Raw genomic sequence first — 23,310 nt, 5'->3', positions numbered from 1 at the left:
GGGAATCAGGCCCCTCACAACTTAAAACAAAAACCAATTGCCCCAGTCTAATTATTACATTCCAAATAATTGGAATTAATTACAACCGACCAATATTATTTTAGTGCTTTGTGACTGCTCTGTATAGTTGGACTGCACATTGAATTGTATTGATATTCAATTATATATAAGATCTTTTAAGGGAGCAAATGTGCAGGCTATTGAAAATTGCATCATTTTCCCAAAAATTATTTGCTCTCTTGCTCATGTATTCTTTGTGTTTTCTTTATAGCTGAAGCTGCAGCCGCCGCCGCAGCAGCAGCAGCTGTGGTTGCAGCAGAGACGGCATCGGTACCAATGCAAGGAGTTTCAGCCCAGCCTGGAAATGTTTCCCCCACACAGAGTGCCACAACACCTGTGGACAAGCATGACGGCCGGTACCAGCACGCTATCCCTCGGAGGCACGCACCTATTGAGCAGCTGGTACGGCAGGGTTCCTTCCGTGGCTTCCCAGCCCTGAGCCAGAAGAACTCGCCCTTTAAACGCCAGCTCTCTCTGCGCCTCAATGAACTGCCATCCACCCTGCAGCGCAAAACCGACTTCCAAGTGAAGAACCCAGGTAAGGCCTTCAAAGCATGCATCTCTCAAAATGCCTTGGGATCTAACGCAACAAGGATCTTGGAGCCACATTATAGTGGATGGATGTCAATGTACTGTTACTGTCCAGGAGACTGATGATGCATGTTGAGGAATTAACATAACTAGACCTTGAAACAAATAGAGCTGCAGCAGGCCTAACTCAAGTGTCCAGCAACTTCTAATTGCTGACCTTGACATTCTGTGCCTGGGTTAGAGAGTGGTGGTTTATAGTGCGTGAGGTGAACGCATTGTTAGGTTATACCTGTGGTTGGGCAAGAGGAAAGTAGAAGGGATGAAGGTGAGCTTGTGACTAGTCACCCGCTGTGCCTAGGAGGAAAGCAAATGCAGAGCATTGAGGTGGGCACTTTTTTAGGCCTGGCATTTCTAGCATGGAGATTTGCCGTGTATGGAAGTGTCCAGGCTGAACGTAATATACTGGCTGTCTACTGTAGTACGGCTGACTTACTATTTCTAAGCTGGAGATCAATGTACAAAGCTGTGGACTTGCTGCAGTTGGCCTGGAAATTGCTGGTGGTGGTTGACGTGCGCTTGAACTGTGTATGTTGGAGATTGATAGCACATTTAGAGATCAGCATGCTACGTCATGTCATGTTGCTGAGGTTCTGTCAAGCATTTGTTCACTCAATTACTTTTTGGCGCTAGGAAGGTTTGGAGTGTCACCGAAGAGCAGATCAAAATAAGGATTACTGATTAAAGTGGGTTTTGAGCTTCTCCCTGAAAGGTATGTATTTGTAGGATTTTTGGAGGTTTAGAGCAGACTGATCCTTTGAGGAGTCAGATAAAATGAGTCCTTCCAATCTGCTGTTCTAGAACCGAAGAATCCTCACCTGGAAAAGGTTGAAAGCGCACAGACCTGTGACAGGAACAGTAGACTGAGGGGGAATCACTACATTAGACAAAAAAGCTGATGATTAGAAAGAATGAACAAAGGTCTATAGAAAGTATTTTGAAAAAAATGAGCATTGGCAGCCAAAGAGCTGTAAGCAGAAGACAGAGACTGGTGAATCGAAGTAAGCGTTCGGGTAGCCTTCCTCTAACGACAATAACTAAAGGTTTTATCATCCTAAGATGTACTTCATTATGGTAGGTGAGTCGAGAAAACAGAAACTGCAGTGTCTTCTGTGCATTTTCTGCATCTGCAAGGAAGGGGAAGCCATCCGGGGTTATCCTCGTGCTTGCATGATGTTCAGAGTCGATTTTACTTGGTAGGCCAGTAACACATAAGGAGGGCTGTAAACCTGGGCTAAATTCACAGTCCAAGGTAGAATGTTTGGCGTTCCGAGCAGATCCAGACACCAATCACTTGGTTTTGTTTCTGTAAAGTTTTGTACCTTAGGCACAGGTGTAAAATTGGAAGCCGTAAAAGGGGATGAGGAACCCTAGAAGCCAAGCCAAACTAAGTTTAACTGATATACCACAGCCTTTTAACTCAGTGCTTCGTAAGTGTGCTTTGTGATTTTGAAAGCATCATCCTGGCCCATTCCTGCCAGGAAAGCGCTTGAACACTGATCGTCTGCAGGGAATTGCACAGCATTAATTAACATTAACGACCTATATGCCAAAGTCTAAATCAAGCTCTTAGTGCATTGTCTCATCCTAATAGCAAAGCAAACGGGCATTTAAGGACTAGTAATTTTTTTTTTTAGGATTTGGGGTTTGGTGGGGTTAAGAGGTAGTAAGGTTTTCAAGTTCAGAAAAGAGTAGCTTTAAGAGGTAGCAATTGGTTTTTAGGGTTCACTCTTTGTAGTGTGCAGGAAAGGGTTGCGTTTAGTGGTAGAAAGGGGGTTTTAGGGTTCAGGAAGAGTACATTTAAATTTGAATATATTTAATTAATTTAGGATTATAGAAAATTACATTGCAAGTAAATTAAGTTTAGTAGCATTGTAATGTTAACAAGTAAATACATAGTTGGTATATGTATCTACAATATTTAAATTAAATGTTTGGAATTTAACTATATAAATCTACAAATAATACTTACAAATTTACTTGCAAAGAAAAGCCACCATAAATGTAAAAACAAGAAAGTGACGTAGAGGTACTCTTGATGTAAAGACTTCCAATGGAAAGACTGACGAGGTTACAACTGACAGGACCGTAGTAGGAATGTTGAGAGAGGAATAAGCTAAGAGGAAAAAGGAGCTTAAGAAAGCCTCTACATGCACGTTTCTCAAGTCCATAAACCGTTAAACTAGGAATTAGAAAGAAAAAACTCTCATTTCCTCAAGGAGTGCCATGTTAAGGTATCTGTGAAGTTAAGGGAAGGGGCTGGGGCTGCAATACAGCAGCAAAGTCCTGCCTCCTCCCATCTGTGCTGCTACCAAGAGAAGAATTACAGTGGCATATGTGTGATCTACTGGACTTTAGGCCAAGCTCCTGTTGTAACATAATAGCTTGGCGTGATAAAGAGCCCCAGCTCACACAGCTTGTTAAACAAATGATCACAGCTGCTTGGATTGTAAGCACTCTTTCCGTGGAAGCACACAGTTTTGGCCAGATCAAAAACTGTACTCAGATGAACTAACATCAGGGCAGAGACCCAGTCCCTCCCTGTAGTGCTTCCGAACGCTCTTATAATTACATCACATCCGGAGGCAGCTGGGCTATCAAGACAGACAAAAATGGGTCTGTGAATGATGTTTCGTTCAGACATAAACTGCTTCAGCCAGAAGCACATCTTGATGATTTGTAATGCATCCAGGGATGGCAGATCTGTTCTGATGTGAACACCGATGCAGTGCTACAAATGAAAACATATTCTAGAAAAACTTAGAGTGAGGACAGATTCATTAGTGGAGTGGTTCACCAGGAGCAAAGTCTGTGCCAGCCTGCTGTGTTCTGCTGGTACATACACACTACGGCATTGTATTGTATTGCATTGACAACAAGGAGATCAAGCATTTGCAATGTAACGTGTCTCGCATTTGCTCGAGTTAGAGCTATTAGCGTTGTAAACTCCTAACTGGACATTTCTTGCCACACAAATAGAAAGAAAAAAAACGAGCGCAATCACTCTATGTAAAACAAAGCGCGATTGCGCTAAAATTGAAAAAAACAAAAAACGAGCGTGATCGCCCTATGTAAAACCCAGTGCGATCACACTGCATGGAAAATAAAACGATAAAGTAGTGCAGAAATCAGACTGGAAACATCGAGCCTCGTAAGTTTTCAGTAGTTGGCCGGTGCGCCCCAGGAGGGCTAAACACCGGAAAAGGCATGATCTATGCATGCCTTTCACTAATGAAAGCAAGCGGACTTTAAAAGGCAAGCCCACGAACCAATGTAAGGGACTGACGTGACATGGGCGTGATTAGAAGCCCAAAGAGAGATTACAACAGGGACGGAGTGCTTGTGCGCTCGACCCTAAAAGTAATGTTGTTGTGGCTTAGTGTTATCACAATTCGCTTTGCATTTTTCGTAATATAGGGAATTAAATCTAGAAGCTGCAAACATCTATGTATAGCTAGCACATCATAGAGTACAATATTGGTAATAAGGTTGCCGTGATTAATGCTTTCACGACATCGATCTGTGTGTAATTGCCTAGCTGGAGGTTTGAATCATCCTAAGATAGGCGAGGGTGGTAATGTGCTTGTTGTAAAGCACTAGTCCTGCATGTCACAGGTCCGTAGCTTGGTGAGATAGTTTAGTGAGCTGTCTTTCGATGAGGGCTTGGGAAAGTGCTATACTTACACAGCTTGATTTATCTCTTGGCAAACTTGTGAAATGATGGGCAGAGAATGCATCAGTTTCCGCTGATGATGTGCTGAGCTGGGAGGAATGATGTGACAGTGGCCTACTGTATTCGTTTTGCATACTGACACCTGCTCCCAACAAGGACACTCTGACAAAAAGAAATTATTGTTCTGAAAGTGAGGCATTTGGAGCAGAGCATGCTGGTAGGGGGACAAAAGCCCCTTATCTTTTCAAAGGGCACAGCACACACTGAGTGGCATGGGTTTAGCTGTGGCACTCCAATCTGCCTCGATGTGCTACACCAGTGTGCAGTCTGGGTGATTCTGCAGGGCAGAAGCCTTGTTCTGGCACTGGAATATTTGCCAAAAACTGATTCTGCACAGTTGTCACACTATGCCAGCACTGTAAGGATGGGAGAGATAACAGTGAGTGGTACAAAATAAAATGGGCAAAAGGTGATGGAATAATCGAATGGAATGCTTTTCTTCTCGGGTGTGGTTCACAGGGTTCTGGTTGTGAATGTGATTTAGTCAAGTTGCTGACTTTAATACCAGGAAACCAGACTAATCCAACAAATATGGAATCCTGCACCAAACATGATCTGTCATATCTGGCTGGTGTAAAGATCGCATTCTGCTCCAAAGTGGAAATATATACTTTATTCATTAAGTCCTACTTGTTGGTGCACAAGACCAGAGCTAAGGCGATAATGTCTGCAAAGGCTACCATAGTGCATGGCTCCTAAGACCGTGTCTCACTGTCATCCCTTTTTCCAGTTCCCGAAATGGAGTCGACTGGCTGCCATGACAACGACGGCATCAATGCGCTCTGCACTCAGATCAACACCTCCTTCACCAGGCCCTCGGATGATCCTTTTGGCACCAGCGCCACCACCAACGGCACCATGACACCAACCATGTCCTCCCCTGCAGCACAAGGTAAGCATGCAAGCTGACAGCACCTTTGTACAGCACAAGGTAAGCATGCAAGCTGACAGCACCTTTGTACAGCACAAGGTAAGCATGCAAGGTGACAGCACCTTTGTACTGCAATAGCGAGTTCATCCGGCCTCGAGTGCACAGGTAAGGGTTAGTGTGCCTTAGAACACCGACTAGATAGGACATTCTCAAGAGGCTACTCTAGCAGCTACGATTGAAATTCAAATGTTTTACCTTTTCTTTACAGCGTTTACAGAATTATTCATTTTATTTACGTTTTTAAGTTCCTGTATAATAGAGTTTTGCTTTCAGTATGGAAGTGTTTTATATTTTTCTTACACAGAGCGCTCCGTTTTTTCCTTGGTAAAAGCTTTAATGTTGTGGTTTGGTTATGGAAGCACTAGGAAAGCTCGAACTATAAAGGGACATAAGGAGGGCTATGACCTCACAGCAGAAGTTTAAGTAAAGTATTGTTCGATGGCATATGTTGCTGCAGATACACATGTTTGGCACAGTCCGCTGCCTGGTGTTGGGCTCGGAGTATTACAAGTTGTTTTTCTTCGAAGAAGTCTTTTTGGTCACGGGACCGAAGGACTCCTCCCTCTTTGGCTCCATTGCGCATGGGCGTCGACTCCATCTTAGATTGTTTTTTTTCCGCTGTCGGGTTCGGACGTATTCCTTTTCGCTCCGTGTTTCGGTTCGGAAAGTTAGTCAGAATCTCGGAAGAAAGCGTCGGTATTGTTCCGTTCGGTATCGGGATAGTTAGGTACATCGACACCGATCATCGGAAGACTTTGGGGCAGTTTCGATCCCCCATCGGGGCCTGGTCGGCCCGACCGCGTGCGACATCGAAGCCGATGGAACGGACCCCGTTTCGTTTCTGCCCAAAATGTCACAGTAAGTATCCTTATACAGATCAGCACTTGGTCTGTAACTTGTGCTTGTCCCCCGAGCACAAGGAGGATACCTGTGAAGCCTGTCGAGCCTTCCGGTCCAGAAAAACACTCCGGGACCGAAGAGCCAGGCGTCACCAAATGGCGTCCACGTCGACAAAACAACGTTTCGACGACGAAGAGGAAACATTCTCGGTTCCGGAATCAGAATCCGGAGACTCCGACGTCGAACAACAGCAACAAACTGTGAGTAAGACGTAGAAAAGTAAATCCATCGACAAACCGAAAGCCCAGGGGACGCCACTGCCAACAGGCCATGGCTCGACCCATAAATCAGGCGACCCGTCGAAGGGGCCGAAAAAGGGCACGCCCATAGCGAAGACACCCGACTCCGGTCGAGGGACCGCCATGGAGCAACCTCGGAGCCGAGAAAGCGGCTCCGAGAGACAGAAACAAGATACCGGCACCGAAAAACATCGGCACCGAGAATCCTTGCCGAAAGGAACAAAAATTCTGTCGGTGCCGAAACCGAAAAAAGATTCTCTCTCGGCGCCGAAAAATACCACACCTTCATCCTACTCAGAGGAACAAGGACTAAGTGGCCAAATGCACAAATTTGGACAAGAGCTCCAAAGTGTAGAATCGGACTACACACAAAAGAGACTGTGCATCCAGCAAGATACAGGGAAGATATCAACCCTGTAAAGAAATGGCTCCCTGTTGCAGTTACCCCCCACTTTTTGCCTGATACTGATGCTGACTTGACTGAGAAGTGTGCTGGGACCCTGCTAACCAGGCCCCAGCACCAGTGTTCCTTCACCTAAAATGTACCATTGTATCCACAATTGGCACACCCTGGCATTCAGATCAGTCCCTTGTAACTGGTACTTCTAGTACCAAGGGCCCTGATGCCAAGAAAGGTCTCTAAGGGCTGCAGCATGTCTTATGCCACCCTAGAGACCCCTCGCTCCGCACAGACACACTGCTTACAAGCCTGTGTGTGCTGGTGAGAACAAAATGAGTAAGTCGACATGGCACTCCCCTCAGGGTGCCATGCCAGCCTCTCACTGCCTATGCAGTATAGGTAAGACACCCCTCTAGCAGGCCTTACAGCCCTAAGGCAGGGTGCACTATACCATAGGTGAGGGTACCAGTGCATGAGCACTGTGCCCCTACAGTGTCTAAGCAAAACCTTAGACATTGTAAGTGCAGGGTAGCCATAAGAGTATATGGTCTGGGAGTCTGTTTTACACGAACTCCACAGCACCATAATGGCTACACTGAAAACTGGGAAGTTTGGTATCAAACTTCTCAGCACAATAAATGCACACTGATGCCAGTGTACATTTTATTGCAAAATACACCCCAGAGGGCACCTTAGAGGTGCCCCCTGAAACTTAACCAACTAGCTGTGTAGGCTGACTGGTTCCAGCAGCCTGCCACAATAGAGACATGTTGCTGGCCCCATGGGGAGAGTGCCTTTGTCACTCTGAGGCCAGTAACAAAGCCTGCACTGGGTGGAGATGCTAACACCTCCCCCAGGCAGGAGCTGTGACACCTGGCGGTGAGCCTCAAAGGCTCACCCCTTTGTCACAGCCCAGCAGGGCACTCCAGCTTAGTGGAGTTGCCCGCCCCCTCCGGCCACGGCCCCCACTTTTGGCGGCAAGGCTGGAGGGAACAAAGAAAGCAACAAGGAGGAGTCACTGGCCAGTCAGGACAGCCCCTAAGGTGTCCTGAGCTGAAGTGACTCTAACTTTTAGAAATCCTCCATCTTGCAGATGGAGGATTCCCCCAATAGGGTTAGGATTGTGACCCCCTCCCCTTGGGAGGAGGCACAAAGAGGGTGTACCCACCCTCAGGGCTAGTAGCCATTGGCTACTAACCCCCCAGACCTAAACACGCCCTTAAATTTAGTATTTAAGGGCTACCCTGAACCCTAGAAAATTAGATTCCTGCAACTACAAGAAGAAGGACTGCCTAGCTGAAAAACCCCTGCAGAGGAAGACCAGAAGACGACAACTGCCTTGGCTCCAGAAACTCACCGGCCTGTCTCCTGCCTTCCAAAGATCCTGCTCCAGCGACGCCTTCCAAAGGGACCAGCGACCTCGACATCCTCTGAGGACTGCCCCTGCTTCGAAAAGACAAGAAACTCCCGAGGACAGCGGACCTGCTCCAAGAAAAGCTGCAACTTTGTTTCCAGCAGCTTTAAAGAACCCTGCAAGCTCCCCGCAAGAAGCGTGAGACTTGCAACACTGCACCCGGCGACCCCGACTCGGCTGGTGGAGATCCGACACCTCAGGAGGGACCCCAGGACTACTCTGATACTGTGAGTACCAAAACCTGTCCCCCCTGAGCCCCCACAGCGCCGCCTGCAGAGGGAATCCCGAGGCTTCCCCTGACCGCGACTCTTTGAACCTAAAGTCCCGACGCCTGGGAGAGACCCTGCACCCGCAGCCCCCAGGACCTGAAGGACCGGACTTTCACTGGAGAAGTAACCCCCAGGAGTCCCTCTCCCTTACCCAAGTGGAGGTTTCCCCGAGGAATCCCCCCCCTTGCCTGCCTGCAGCGCTGAAGAGATCCCGAGATCTCTCATAGACTAACATTGAAAACCCGACGCTTGTTTTTACACTGCACCCGGCCGCCCCCGCGCTGCTGAGGGTGAAATTTCTGTGTGGACTTGTGTCCCCCCCCGGTGCCCTACAAAACCCCCCTGGTCTGCCCTCCGAAGACACGGGTACTTACCTGCAAGCAGACCGGAACCGGGGCACCCCCTCCTCTCCATTCTAGCCTATGTGTTTTGGGCACCACTTTGAACTCTGCACCTGACCGGCCCTGAGCTGCTGGTGTGGTGACTTTGGGGTTGCTCTGAACCCCCAACGGTGGGCTACCTTGGACCAAGAACTAAGCCCTGTAAGTGTCTTACTTACCTGGTTAACCTAACAAATACTTACCTCCCCTAGGAACTGTGAAAATTGCACTAAGTGTCCACTTTTAAAACAGCTATTTGTCAATAACTTGAAAAGTATACATGCAATTTTGATGATTTGAAGTTCCTAAAGTACTTACCTGCAATACCTTTCGAATGAGATATTACATGTAGAATTTGAACCTGTGGTTCTTAAAATAAACTGAGAAAAGATATTTTTCTATATAAAAAACCTATTGGCTGGATTTGTCTCTGAGTGTGTGTACCTCATTTATTGTCTATGTGTATGTACAACAAATGCTTAACACTACTCCTTGGATAAGCCTACTGCTCGACCACACTACCACAAAATAGAGCATTAGTATTATCTATTTTTACCACTATTTTACCTCTAAGGGGAACCCTTGGACTCTGTGCATGCTATTCCTTACTTTGAAATAGCACATACAGAGCCAACTTCCTACATTGGTGGATCAGCGGTGGGGTACAAGACTTTGCATTTGCTGGACTACTCAGCCAATACCTGATCACACGACAAATTCCAAAATTGTCATTAGAAATGCATTTTTGCAATTTGAAATTTTTCTAAATTCTTAAAAGTCCTGCTAGGGCCTTGTGTGTTAAGTCCCTGTTTAGCATTGTCTTTTAGAGTTTAAAAGTTTGTAAAAGTTTGAATTAGATTCTAGAACCAGTTGTAGATTCTTAAAAAGTATTCCAACTTTTAGAAGCAAAATGTCTAGCACAGATGTGACTGTGGTGGAACTCGACACCACACCTTACCTCCATCTTAAGATGAGGGAGCTAAGGTCACTCTGTAAAATAAAGAAAATAACAATGGGCCCCAAACCTACCAAAATACAGCTCCAGGAGCTTTTGGCAGAGTTTGAAAAGGCCAACCCCTCTGAGGGTGGCAACTCAGAGGAAGAGGATAGTGACTTGGAGGAAAATTCCCCCCTACCAGTCCTATCTAGGGAGAACAGGGTCCCTCAAACCCTGACTCCTAAAATAATAGTCAGAGATGCTGGTTCCCTCACAGGAGAGACCAACACCTCTGAAATCACTGAGGATAGCCCCAGTGAAGAGGACATCCAGTTAGCCAGGATGGCCAAAAGATTGGCTTTGGAAAGACAGATCCTAGCCATAGAGAGGGAAAGAAAAGAGATGGGCCTAGGTCCCATCAATGGTGGCAGCAACTTAAATAGGGTCAGAGATTCTCCTGACATCCTAAAAATCCCCAAAGGGATTGTAACAAAATATGAAGATGGTGATGACATCACCAAATGGTTCACAGCTTTTGAGAGGGCTTGTGTAACCAGAAAAGTGAACAGATCTCACTGGGGTGCTCTCCTTTGGGAAATGTTCACTGGAAAGTGTAGGGATAGACTCCTCACACTCTCTGGAAAAGATGCAGAATCTTATGACCTCATGAAGGGTACCCTGATTGAGGGCTTTGGATTCTCCACTGAGGAGTATAGAATTAGGTTCAGGGGGGCTCAAAAATCCTCGAGCCAGACCTGGGTTGATTTTGTAGACTACTCAGTAAAAACACTAGATGGTTGGTTAACTGGAAATGAAGTGTGTGACTATGTTGGGCTTTATAATTTGTTTATGAAAGAACACATTTTAAGTAACTGCTTCAATGAAAAGTTGCATCAGTATCTGGTAGACCTAGGTCCAATTTCTCCCCAAGAATTGGGAAAGAAGGCAGACCACTGGGTCAAGACTAGGGTAACCAAAACTTCCACTGGGGGTGACCAAAAGAAAGGGGTTACAAAAACTCCCCAGGAGAAAGTGGGTAACACTAGAAACAAAGAAAAAGAGTCCTCTGTAGGCCCCCAAAAACCAGAACAGGTGGGTGGGCCCCAAGACACAACCCAAAACAAAGGTGGGTACCAGGGTAAGAACTGGGATGCCACTAAGGCATGGTGCCACAACTGTAAACAGTCTGGGCACCACACCAAGGACACTTCTTGTCCCAAAAACAAACCCCAGAACAAAATTCCTGGGGTAACCAGTGTAGCCATGGGAGATGACTCCTCAGATGAGGAGGTCTTCCTAGCCTTCAACTGGAAACAGGGCCCAACAGGTGAGTTGGAGATTCCAGAGGGAAGTAGACACTTCCACCACCTACTGGTGAATGGAATCCCAACCACTGCCCTGAGAGACACTTGTGCCAGTCACACTATTGTGCATGACAGGCTGGTGCTCTCAAACCAGTACATCCCAGGTGAGACTGCCAGGGTAAGAGTTAGCCTAGACAAGGTCACTAAGAGGCCTGTGGCTTTAGTGCCCATAGAAGTGGGTGGCACTCTTAGCTGGAGAAGGGTAGTAGTCAGTACAGACCTCCCCCTTGATTGTCTCCTTGGAAATGACTACCCAGAGGTTAGTCAGAGCCCAAGAGAGGAACTGGTCCAGTGCCAGTCCTCTCCCAAGGATTCTGGAAATCCTGCCTCTGCAGTAAATGCAAGCAGGCCCCAGAAGAAGAAGAAAAGAAAACAGAGTAGGAGGGGTGGACAACCTTTAGCCAAGGTTACAGCAAGCCAGGGAGATTCTGCTCCAGTAGGGGAGAACTCCAAAAATGGCCCTGATAAAGTCCAACCTGACCCACAAGAAGTCCTGGCTAGTCAGGCAACTGTTAAACCTGAGTGGGTGGCTCCTCAGCTAACAGAAGAAAGAGTGGAAGAAGGGTGTTTACTACAAGATGTGGTAACCCCCCACTCCAATACAGCAGACAGGCAACCTGAACCCAAAGAAGCCTGTAACTTAGCCCCTTCCCTTTTAGGTGAAGAGCTAAAGGTGTGGTTCTGGGCACTGACAGCTGTCAGTGGCCTCTGCTGGGTGTTAGCCTTTATGGCTGCACTATCCTTAGCATGGTGGTCTGACCCCATGCCAAATAGCAAGTTAGGCCCCCTGACCCTATTGGTCATGGTGGGGTTACTCCAGCTCTGGGTAACCTCTCTGGGTAAGCTAGGGGTGACCCTGGCCAAGATAAGGTTAGCAGAGGTGGACACCTCTAAGACCAAAATAGAAAGAATGGGTGGAGACATTGAAGAGGCAGACAAGAGGCAATTCAGACTAGGTCCTATCACTGTGGAAGTGGGTCAGTTCCCCAAAGGGAATGACCTGAACAGAAGGATGTAAGGCAGAGTAGGCCCTGCAACTAACCAGCCTATTTCTCCTACTCTTCCTCGCCTGACAGACTAGGAAGACTCTCCCAGCTTGGGCTGAGTCTCCTGGCCTGTAGGCTGGGGGGGGCTTGTGTAAAGAAATGGCTCCCTGTTGCAGTTACCCCCCACTTTTTGCCTGATACTGATGCTGACTTGACTGAGAAGTGTGCTGGGACCCTGCTAACCAGGCCCCAGCACCAGTGTTCCTTCACCTAAAATGTACCATTGTATCCACAATTGGCACACCCTGGCATTCAGATCAGTCCCTTGTAACTGGTACTTCTAGTACCAAGGGCCCTGATGCCAAGAAAGGTCTCTAAGGGCTGCTGCATGTCTTATGCCACCCTAGAGACCCCTCACTCCGCACAGACACACTGCTTACAAGCCTGTGTGTGCTGGTGAGAACAAAATGAGTAAGTCGACATGGCACTCCCCTCAGGGTGCCATGCCAGCCTCTCACTGCCTATGCAGTATAGGTAAGACACCCCTCTAGCAGGCCTTACAGCCCTAAGGCAGGGTGCACTATACCATAGGTGAGGGTACCAGTGCATGAGCACTGTGCCCCTACAGTGTCTAAGCAAAACCTTAGACATTGTAAGTGCAGGGTAGCCATAAGAGTATATGGTCTGGGAGTCTGTTTTACACGAACTCCACAGCACCATAATGGCTACACTGAAAACTGGGAAGTTTGGTATCAAACTTCTCAGCACAATAAATGCACACTGATGCCAGTGTACATTTTATTGCAAAATACACCCCAGAGGGCACCTTAGAGGTGCCCCCTGAAACTTAACCAACTAGCTGTGTAGGCTGACTGGTTCCAGCAGCCTGCCACAATAGAGACATGTTGCTGGCCCCATGGGGAGAGTGCCTTTGTCACTCTGAGGCCAGTAACAAAGCCTGCACTGGGTGGAGATGCTAACACCTCCCCCAGGCAGGAGCTGTGACACCTGGCGGTGAGCCTCAAAGGCTCACCCCTTTGTCACAGCCCAGCAGGGCACTCCAGCTTAGTGGAGTTGCCCGCCCCCTCCGGCCACGGCCCCCACTTTTGGCGGCAAGGCTGGAGGGAACAAAGAAAGCAACAAGGAGGAGTCACTGGCCAGTCAGGACAGCCCCTAAGGTGTCCTGAGCTGAAGTGACTCTAACTTTTAGAAATCCTCCATCTTGCAGATGGAGGATTCCCCCAATAGGGTTAGGATTGTGACCCCCTCCCCTTGGGAGGAGGCACAAAGAGGGTGTACCCACCCTCAGGGCTAGTAGCCATTGGCTACTAACCCCCCAGACCTAAACACGCCCTTAAATTTAGTATTTAAGGGCTACCCTGAACCCTAGAAAATTAGATTCCTGCAACTACAAGAAGAAGGACTGCCTAGCTGAAAAACCCCTGCAGAGGAAGACCAGAAGACGACAACTGCCTTGGCTCCAGAAACTCACCGGCCTGTCTCCTGCCTTCCAAAGATCCTGCTCCAGCGACGCCTTCCAAAGGGACCAGCGACCTCGACATCCTCTGAGGACTGCCCCTGCTTCGAAAAGACAAGAAACTCCCGAGGACAGCGGACCTGCTCCAAGAAAAGCTGCAACTTTGTTTCCAGCAGCTTTAAAGAACCCTGCAAGCTCCCCGCAAGAAGCGTGAGACTTGCAACACTGCACCCGGCGACCCCGACTCGGCTGGTGGAGATCCGACACCTCAGGAGGGACCCCAGGACTACTCTGATACTGTGAGTACCAAAACCTGTCCCCCCTGAGCCCCCACAGCGCCGCCTGCAGAGGGAATCCCGAGGCTTCCCCTGACCGTGACTCTTTGAACCTAAAGTCCCGACGCCTGGGAGAGACCCTGCACCCGCAGCCCCCAGGACCTGAAGGACCGGACTTTCACTGGAAAAGTAACCCCCAGGAGTCCCTCTCCCTTACCCAAGTGGAGGTTTCCCCGAGGAATCCCCCCCCTTGCCTGCCTGCAGCGCTGAAGAGATCCCGAGATCTCTCATAGACTAACATTGAAAACCCGACGCTTGTTTTTACACTGCACCCGGCCGCCCCCGCGCTGCTGAGGGTGAAATTTCTGTGTGGACTTGTGTCCCCCCCCGGTGCCCTACAAAACCCCCCTGGTCTGCCCTCCGAAGACGCGGGTACTTACCTGCAAGCAGACCGGAACCGGGGCACCCCCTCCTCTCCATTCTAGCCTATGTGTTTTGGGCACCACTTTGAACTCTGCACCTGACCGGCCCTGAGCTGCTGGTGTGGTGACTTTGGGGTTGCTCTGAACCCCCAACGGTGGGCTACCTTGGACCAAGAACTAAGCCCTGTAAGTGTCTTACTTACCTGGTTAACCTAACAAATACTTACCTCCCCTAGGAACTGTGAAAATTGCACTAAGTGTCCACTTTTAAAACAGCTATTTGTCAATAACTTGAAAAGTATACATGCAATTTTGATGATTTGAAGTTCCTAAAGTACTTACCTGCAATACCTTTCGAATGAGATATTACATGTAGAATTTGAACCTGTGGTTCTTAAAATAAACTAAGAAAAGATATTTTTCTATATAAAAAACCTATTGGCTGGATTTGTCTCTGAGTGTGTGTACCTCATTTATTGTCTATGTGTATGTACAACAAATGCTTAACACTACTCCTTGGATAAGCCTACTGCTCGACCACACTACCACAAAATAGAGCATTAGTATTATCTATTTTTACCACTATTTTACCTCTAAGGGGAACCCTTGGACTCTGTGCATGCTATTCCTTACTTTGAAATAGCACATACAGAGCCAACTTCCTACAAACCCTTCCCCCAATCATGAGGAAAAGAAGGATCGGACTTCCAAAGGATGACACACAACCACAAGCCAAAGTGGTTAAAAAAGTCACGCCTCCGCCCTCTCCTCCACAGGCATCGCCGGCACAAACACCGCCACAAATGCACTCACCAGCGCAAACTACCATAAGTCATGACGATCAGGATCAAGACGCTTGGGACCTGTATGACACCCCAGTGCCGGACAATGATCCCGAGTCATACCCCACAAAGCCGTCACCGCCAGAGGACAGTACCTCATACTCGCAACTGGTGGCTAGGGCTGCAGACTTCCACAATGTCCAACTGCATTCCGATCCTATAGAGGATGATTTCTTATTTAACACCCTCTCGGCTACACATAGCCAATATCAATGTCTCCCAATGCTACCAGGGATGTTACGGCACGCAAAACAAATTTTTGAGGAGCCCGTAAAATCAAGAGCCATCACCCCAAGGGTGGATAAGAAATACAAACCACCACCCACAGACCCAGTGTTTATTACTTCGCAGTTACCACCCGACTCTGTGGTAGTAGGGGCAGCTCGCAAAAGAGCAAATTCACATACATCTGGCGACGCCCCACCTCCGGACAAAGAAAGCCGAAAATTTGACGCGGCAGGGAAAAGAGTGGCGTCACAGGCAGCCAACCAGTGGCGCATCGCAAATTCACAAGCGCTGCTGGCCAGATATGACCGCGCACACTGGGACGAGATGCAACTTCTCGTAGACCATCTTCCCCAGGAATACCAAAAAAGGGCGCAGCAAATAGTGGAAGAGGGACAAACGATCTCAAACAATCAAATCCGCTCTTCACTAGACGCAGCCGATACTGCAGCAAGAACAGTCAACACTGCTGTCACCATAAGGAGACACGCTTGGCTACGCACTTCAGGCTTCAAACCTGAAATCCAGCAGGCTGTCCTTAATATGCCCTTCAACGAGAAACAACTGTTTGGCTCGGAAGTGGATACAGCCATTGAAAAACTTAAAAAGGACACAGACACGGCCAAAGCCATGGGCGCACTCTACTCCCCGCAGAGCAGAGGCTCTTTCAGGAAAACTCCATTTAGAGGGGGGTTTCGTGGCCAACCCACAGACACCACCAGCCAACAATCAAGAACCACACCATATCAGGGTTCCTTCCAAAGGGGAGGTTTCAGGGGATATCGGGGGGGTCAATTCCCAAGGAGTAGGGGAAGATTCCAAACTCCAAAAACACCTCCACCTAAACAGTGACTTTCACGTCACGCAACCCCTTCACTCAACACCAGTGGGGGGAAGACTAAGCCAATTCTATCAATCTTGGCAACAGATTACAACAGACAATTGGGTATTAGCAATAATCCACCATGGCTATTGCATAGAATTCCACAACTTCCCACCAAACATCCCCCCCAAAACACGCAAAATGTCACAACATCATTTAGAACTTTTAGGACTAGAAGTTCAAGCACTACTGCAAAAGGATGCAATAGAATTAGTACCAGTACAACAAAAAAACACAGGAGTTTACTCCCTGTACTTTCTAATTCCAAAAAGAGACGAAACATTGAGACCAATATTAGATCTCAGGACACTAAATACCTACATCATATCGGACCATTTTCACATGGTCACACTACAAGACATCATTCCACTGCTCAAACAGCAAGATTACATGACCACATTAGACCTAAAGGATGCGTACTTTCATATACCAATACACCCTTCTCACAGAAAGTACCTACGGTTCGTATTCAAAGGAATACATTACCAATTCAAGGTGTTGCCATTCGGAATAACAACTGCACCAAGAGTGTTCACAAAATGTCTAGCAGTAGTAGCAGCACACATCAGGAGACAACAGATACATGTGTTCCCTTACCTAGACGACTGGCTAATCAAAACCAACACAGTAAAAAAATGCGCAAGCGACACCACCTTTGTCATACAAACCCTTCACAAACCGGGGTTTTCCATCAACTACACAAAATCACACCTAGAACCGTGTCAAACACAACAATATCTAGGAGCAACCATCAACACATCAAAAGGAATTGCCACTCCAAGTCCACAAAGAGTGCAGGCATTCCACAAGCTAATAAGTGCTATGTTTCCAAACCAAAAGATACAAGCAAAATTTGCGCAAAAACTTCTAGGCATGATGTCATCATGCATAGCCATTGTCCCAAACGCAAGACTACACATGCGACCCTTACAACAGTGTCTAGCATCACAATGGTCACAGGCACAGGGTCAACTTCAAAATCTGGTGTTGGTAGACCGCCAAACATACCTCTCGCTTCTATGGTGGAACAGCAAAAATTTAAACAAAGGGCGGACATTTCAGGACCCAGTGCCTCAATACGTTATAACAACAGATGCTTCCAAGACAGGGTGGGGAGCACACCTCAATCACCACAGCATTCAAGGACAATGGGATATACACGAAACAAAATTTCATATCAATTACCTAGAACTGCTGGCAGTATTTCTAGCGTTAAAAGCCTTCCAACCCATAATAACACACAAATACATTCTTGTCAAAACAGACAACATGACAACAATGTATTATCTAAACAAACAAGGAGGAACACACTCAACACAATTGTGCCTCCTAACACAAAAAATTTGGCAGTGGGCGATTCACAACAACATTCGCCTAATAGCACAATTTATTCCAGGAATACAAAACCAACTAGCAGACAACCTTTCGCGAGACCACCAACAAGTCCACGAATGGGAAATTCACCCCCAAGTTCTGAACAAGTACTTTCAAATTTGGGGAACACCCCAGATAGATTTGTTCGCAACAAGAGAAAACTCAAAATGCCAAAACTTCGCATCCAGGTACCCACACCGCGAATCACAAGGCAATGCTCTATGGATGAATTGGTCAGGGATATTTGCGTACGCTTTTCCCCCTCTCCCTCTCCTTCCATATCTAGTAAACAAGTTAAGTCAAAACCAACTCAAACTCATACTGATAGCACCCACATGGGCAAGACAACCTTGGTATACAACTCTACTAGACCTTTCACTAGTACCGCATGTCAAACTACCCAACAGGCCAGATCTGTTAACACAACACAAACAACAGATCAGACATCCAAACCCAGCATCATTGAATCTGGCAATTTGGCTCCTGAAATCCTAGAATTCGGACACTTGGACCTCACACCAGAATGCATGGAGGTCATAAAACAAGCTAGAAAACCTTCCACTAGACACTGCTATGCATCTAAGTGGAAAAGATTTGTTTACTACTGCCATGCCAATCAAATACAACCAGTACATGCCTCTACTAAAGACATAGTAGGATACTTACTACATTTGCAAAAAGCAAATCTCGCTTTTTCATCTATAAAAATACACCTCGCAGCTATATCTGCTTACCTACAAACTACTCATTCATCGTCTCTATTTAGAATACCAGTTATTAAAGCATTCATGGAAGGGCTAAAAAGAATTATACCACCAAGAACACCACCAGTTCCTTCATGGAATCTTAACATCGTCTTAACAAGACTCATGGGTCCCCCTTTCGAACCCATGCATTCCTGTGAAATGCAATATCTAACCTGGAAGGTCGCATTTCTCATTGCAATCACATCCCTCAGAAGAGTAAGTGAAATACAGGCATTTACCATACAAGAACCATTTATTCAAATACACAACAATAAAATAGTTCTAAGAACAAATCCAAAATTTCTGCCAAAAGTAATCTCACCATTCCGTTTAAATCAAACAGTAGAATTGCCAGTGTTCTTCCCACAACCAAATTCTGTGGCTGAAAGGGCACTACATACATTAGACATCAAAAGAGCACTAATGTATTACATTGACAGAACAAAGCTAATCAGGAAAACAAAACAACTGTTCATAGCTTTTCAAAAACCACACATAGGAAATCCAATCTCTAAACAAGGCATTGCTAGATGGATAGTCAGATGCATCCAAACATGCTATCTTAAAGCCAAAAGAAAATTGCCTATTACACCAAAGGCACACTCAACCAGAAAGAAAGGTGCTACAATGGCCTTTCTAGGAAACATTCCTATGAGCGAAATATGTAAGGCTGCAACCTGGTCTACGCCTCATACGTTTACTAAACACTACTGTGTAGACGTACTAAATGCACAACAAGCTACAGTGGGCCAAGCTGTACTAAGAACATTATTCCAAACTACTTCAACTCCTACAGGCTAAACCACCGCTTTTAGGGGAGGTAACTGCTTTATAGTCTATGCCAAACATGTGTATCTGCAGCAACATATGCCATCGAACTGAAAATGTCACTTACCCAGTGTACATCTGTTCGTGGCATTAGTCGCTGCAGATTCACATGTACCCTCCCACCTCCCCGGGAAGCCTGTAGCCGTTTAGAAGTAGATCATAAACCTTAAACATCTGAACATTTGTAAATAATTATTAGAAACTCTTATCATACATACATATTCACTCCATTGCATGGGCACTATTTATACCAAACAACTCCATCCTCACCCTCTGCGGGGAAAACAATCTAAGATGGAGTCGACGCCCATGCGCAATGGAGCCAAAGAGGGAGGAGTCCTTCGGTCCCGTGACCAAAAAGACTTCTTCGAAGAAAAACAACTTGTAATACTCCGAGCCCAACACCAGGCAGCGGACTGTGCCAAACATGTGAATCTGCAGCGACTAATGCCACGAACAGATGTACACTGGGTAAGTGACATTTTCATTTTCTGTCACATCTCAGTGGGTATTGCAGATCCTGAGAGGTTTAGGCTGTCACATCACAGTAGGGGTCAGAGAGCATCCGGGGAGGTAAGGCTATGACATCACAACTGAAAGGTGAGGGAAGCTTAAGAGTTCAGGTTTTGAAGTCACAGCAGGTGTCTAATTATGTCATCTTCACCATAATTACCAATATCCCTCCTTTATGCCTCCCTCCAACTCTCTGCCTATTATATTTATATCTCTCTCCATCGCTCTCACTGTCTCTGTCACACTCTGTTTCTGTCTCTTGAGCTATCTCTCGCCCAGTCTTGCCCTATTTCTGTTAATATATAGATAAAGCTTCTGTAGTTATGTCTGACTTTCCATTAGAAATACATTTTTGTTTTGCTAATAATTTTGGTGGTGTTCGACAAATCTGCCTGAAACTTTCCACAAAAAAAAAGCTCAGCCGATCTGGGTTCAATTTGGCAAGACCATTCAAGCAGGGTGGGGAAGAAGAGGTAGGCAAAAAAGTTAGTTTTCCCGTTTTTATCGCCACAGCAGGCAACTGACACAGAAACGAGCATTGACAGAGCCTGTGCAGGAGTTATTTGCCTTGTTCATGTCTTTTAGCCATGCTGAAGAGCCATGTTTAAATAAATGGATCATTCCTCGTCACTGCCAACACGACAAGAGCAGCATCTAAAAGCTAAAAGTATAAAGGGTATACAATTCGTCTGCTGTGGTTGAGTTCCACGTGATTTGTGTGAGAAGGGAGTCTTTTGCGTCTCTGCCGAATTGGTGGGGAGGGTTCAGGAGGCGCTAAGGGCATGTGCTTAAGACAATGACATCCAAATTGCACGAGGGCCTCGGGCTGCCCAGGTTCGCCAGTCTGGCTCCCTTCAGACCTCTGCGAGAACAGAAGCACTAGGAAAGCGTGCGTTTGAACAGAGTGGCGCTGTTCCGTGATCCAGATACCTCAGGCCCTTCCTTTCAGGGATGGAAGGGGTCACACGTTTTGTTCTCCCTCATAATCGGGCCTCTGGAATTATGCAGCAGGAGAGGACCAAATTATGCGGCAGAGTTAAGTAAATTATGCAGCAAGAAAAGGCAAATTATGAGGCATATTTTGTCATTTTGAAACTTGTTAACTCTGTCTGGACATTTGTCCCACTTCATCAGTCCCAGTTTAACTCCTAAATATAGCACTAAGGTACAGAAAGGTGACCAGCTAACCTTTGCAAAGGGCCTTCCACTGTGTGCCAACACATGTTGCTGTGTTATTAGTATTTTTTTGAACCGCTAATGCTAGAAACATATTTTTGTTAAAATTTGCAAATAATGCAGCACATAATCGATTAAGAGAAAAATGCAACAAAAATACAACTATGCGCAAGTCACCGTAGCCCCACAATTGAGACAATTACAGTGACCCTGGTCATTATAACATGGATCACCGGGAGGCTCCATTTCAGGGGCGGCTTTAGAGCGATGCGGTCACACAGGGTGCTGACCTCATGGGGGCACTGTGTTTAGCAATAACTTACAAAACTTGCGTTTATAAGAACTTCCTGAAACGTTTCTTGTGCGTCCAACCTTCAGGAAGCAATTAAAGTGTCAAGATACTTTTTTTTATTAATGTTCTTGCTAGAGAGAGAAAGATCGGAGTTTTGTGGGCAGCTTTGACTTGCCTTAAAGTAGTGCAGAGGGTTAATATGCCTGCTGCAGAGAACAGAATGATATTTTGTGTGGATAGCTGAGTGGATTAAGAAAGCCAGCTTTACAAGCGCTTTAAACAAATGAATGTATGTGAAAGGGGGGCTAAGGAGAGATTAGTGGCACATTTGCCAGGTGGTAGTGAGGGATCTGAGGAGGCCGTCATGGAGTGGGGGGCACCAAAAAAAGACTGTTGCACAGGGCGCCACCAACGCTAAAGCTGGCCCTGCTGCATTTACTAATTTATATGATCTGCCTTCCCTCGTGCCAATAGGTCCTCAGAATAAGAACACAATGCACTAAATCTTATATAATGACTGTGCTGAAAAGAATAATGCTAATAATAGCGCTAATGATTAAAGTAGTAATGGTAAAAATAATGGCAAAAATAAATGGATATAATACAAGTAATGGTGATTACAGCACCAATTATAGCATCTAATATTAATAACCATCATCATTTGCAATATTTGGAATGATCGCAAAAATATGAAATAAGGCTGGATCTCACACACACAGAATACAAGCTATCCCCTCGCTGACGACACTGTTTCTTATGTCTGAACTATATCATGAAAGGTCAGAACGAAACTAAATACTCGCGACTCATAACCTGTCTGAGGGGATGGAGCTCGAAGGTGAACGTTGCTTCTACTTTTCTTATAAACATATAGAAACAGCAAATTTGTGGGTTGGTTAAAAAAAACGCCTATTTCATAAACGAATAGTGACGGGTGTTATTTCAGCCATCGGTATATTGCCTTTGGTAAATGACACGTGTGAAAGAATATGAATAAAAACGAGCCGTGTGCTGAGCTCTCAAACTGCCTTGGTGGGAAGTAGAACAGACTTTCATTTACGGATTGCTTGCTCCATTACTCGCCAGGAAACTGACTGCAAAGTACTGTAGCCCAGACATCCGGGGAATGCACCGAGCTTCTAGGAGCTCTCGCTTGGAAACTGGGAATAAGCGCAGGTAAGAAAGGAAGGAAATCAGCGCAGGAAAGGAAAAAATGCAAGGAAAGAAAGAGCTGAAAGAAAAGAAGAGAAACTCAAGGAAGGAGAGGAACAGACAGGTAGGGTAGGGAGCAGGAGATGCAAACACAATGACGGAAGGGGTAAGCCGCGACAGGGAGCGGGCAGGTGCACGCAACTACAGGTACACAACAGTGATGTTGAAGCAACAGCAATGGGGAAAGAAAAAAAAATAATTGAATCTGAGCAGAAGCCGCATAAGGAACCTAATAAATCAATTCCTCAGTACTTGGTCCATGCGACATGGAAGGGATAAACACAGGAAGAGAAAGTGAAACTGGCACATGCTGACCAATGATAATGAATGAAATGAAAGTGACAACGAAGCCAACCAGAGGTAAACAAATGTTGTGCTCTCAGCCTTTTTTTTTTTTTTTTTAGTTAACAAAAGGTCTCACAAGTGATAGCCCATGCGTGTCTCTGGTGAAACCTAAACACTGCAGAAAGGAATTGTACTAAATTTGGCAGAATTACACGAAGCGTAGCATGAAAATATAACTTTATTAAAGGAAGTGCCTATGCTTAGTTTGGTGTAATGTCAGTCTTTTTTAAGAAATTAACATTAAAAAGTAGTTTTTGTAGACTTAAAATTTAGCCGTCCTGTCAATCAACATAGGTTCCTGCGTTGTTAATCCATAAAATGCCTGCAAGCCCATATTGAAAACAAATAAAGTAATCCAATGTGACGAGGGCGCTTTTTCGACTAGTGGCCATTCTGGGTCCACAAACCTAAAGCCGGGTTTGCTTACCGAAGGCCTCTGATTCGCTCACAACCTAAACAGAAATGTTGTGGCTGTCGTTGTAGGATATGGGGAGTCAGT

General features: G+C 46.1%; 1 protein-coding gene across 1 annotated transcript in view; it reads left to right on the top strand.

Moving 5' to 3' along the window:
• Nucleotides 1-23,310, top strand: part of NUMBL (NUMB like endocytic adaptor protein) — a 253,850-nt gene that overhangs the window by 215,292 nt on the left and 15,248 nt on the right. The window contains exons 8-9 of the mRNA XM_069208091.1: nt 272-598; nt 5,112-5,273. Coding sequence (XP_069064192.1) covers nt 272-598; nt 5,112-5,273 — 489 coding nt within the window. The remainder of the gene's footprint in view (nt 1-271; nt 599-5,111; nt 5,274-23,310) is intronic.

This window comes from Pleurodeles waltl, chromosome 9 (assembly GCF_031143425.1).
Source record: "Pleurodeles waltl isolate 20211129_DDA chromosome 9, aPleWal1.hap1.20221129, whole genome shotgun sequence".
NCBI classification, from domain to species: Eukaryota; Metazoa; Chordata; class Amphibia; order Caudata; family Salamandridae; genus Pleurodeles; species Pleurodeles waltl.
The sequence above is the reverse complement of the archived record's forward strand: the minus strand, read 5'-3'. Positions and strand labels throughout refer to the sequence as shown.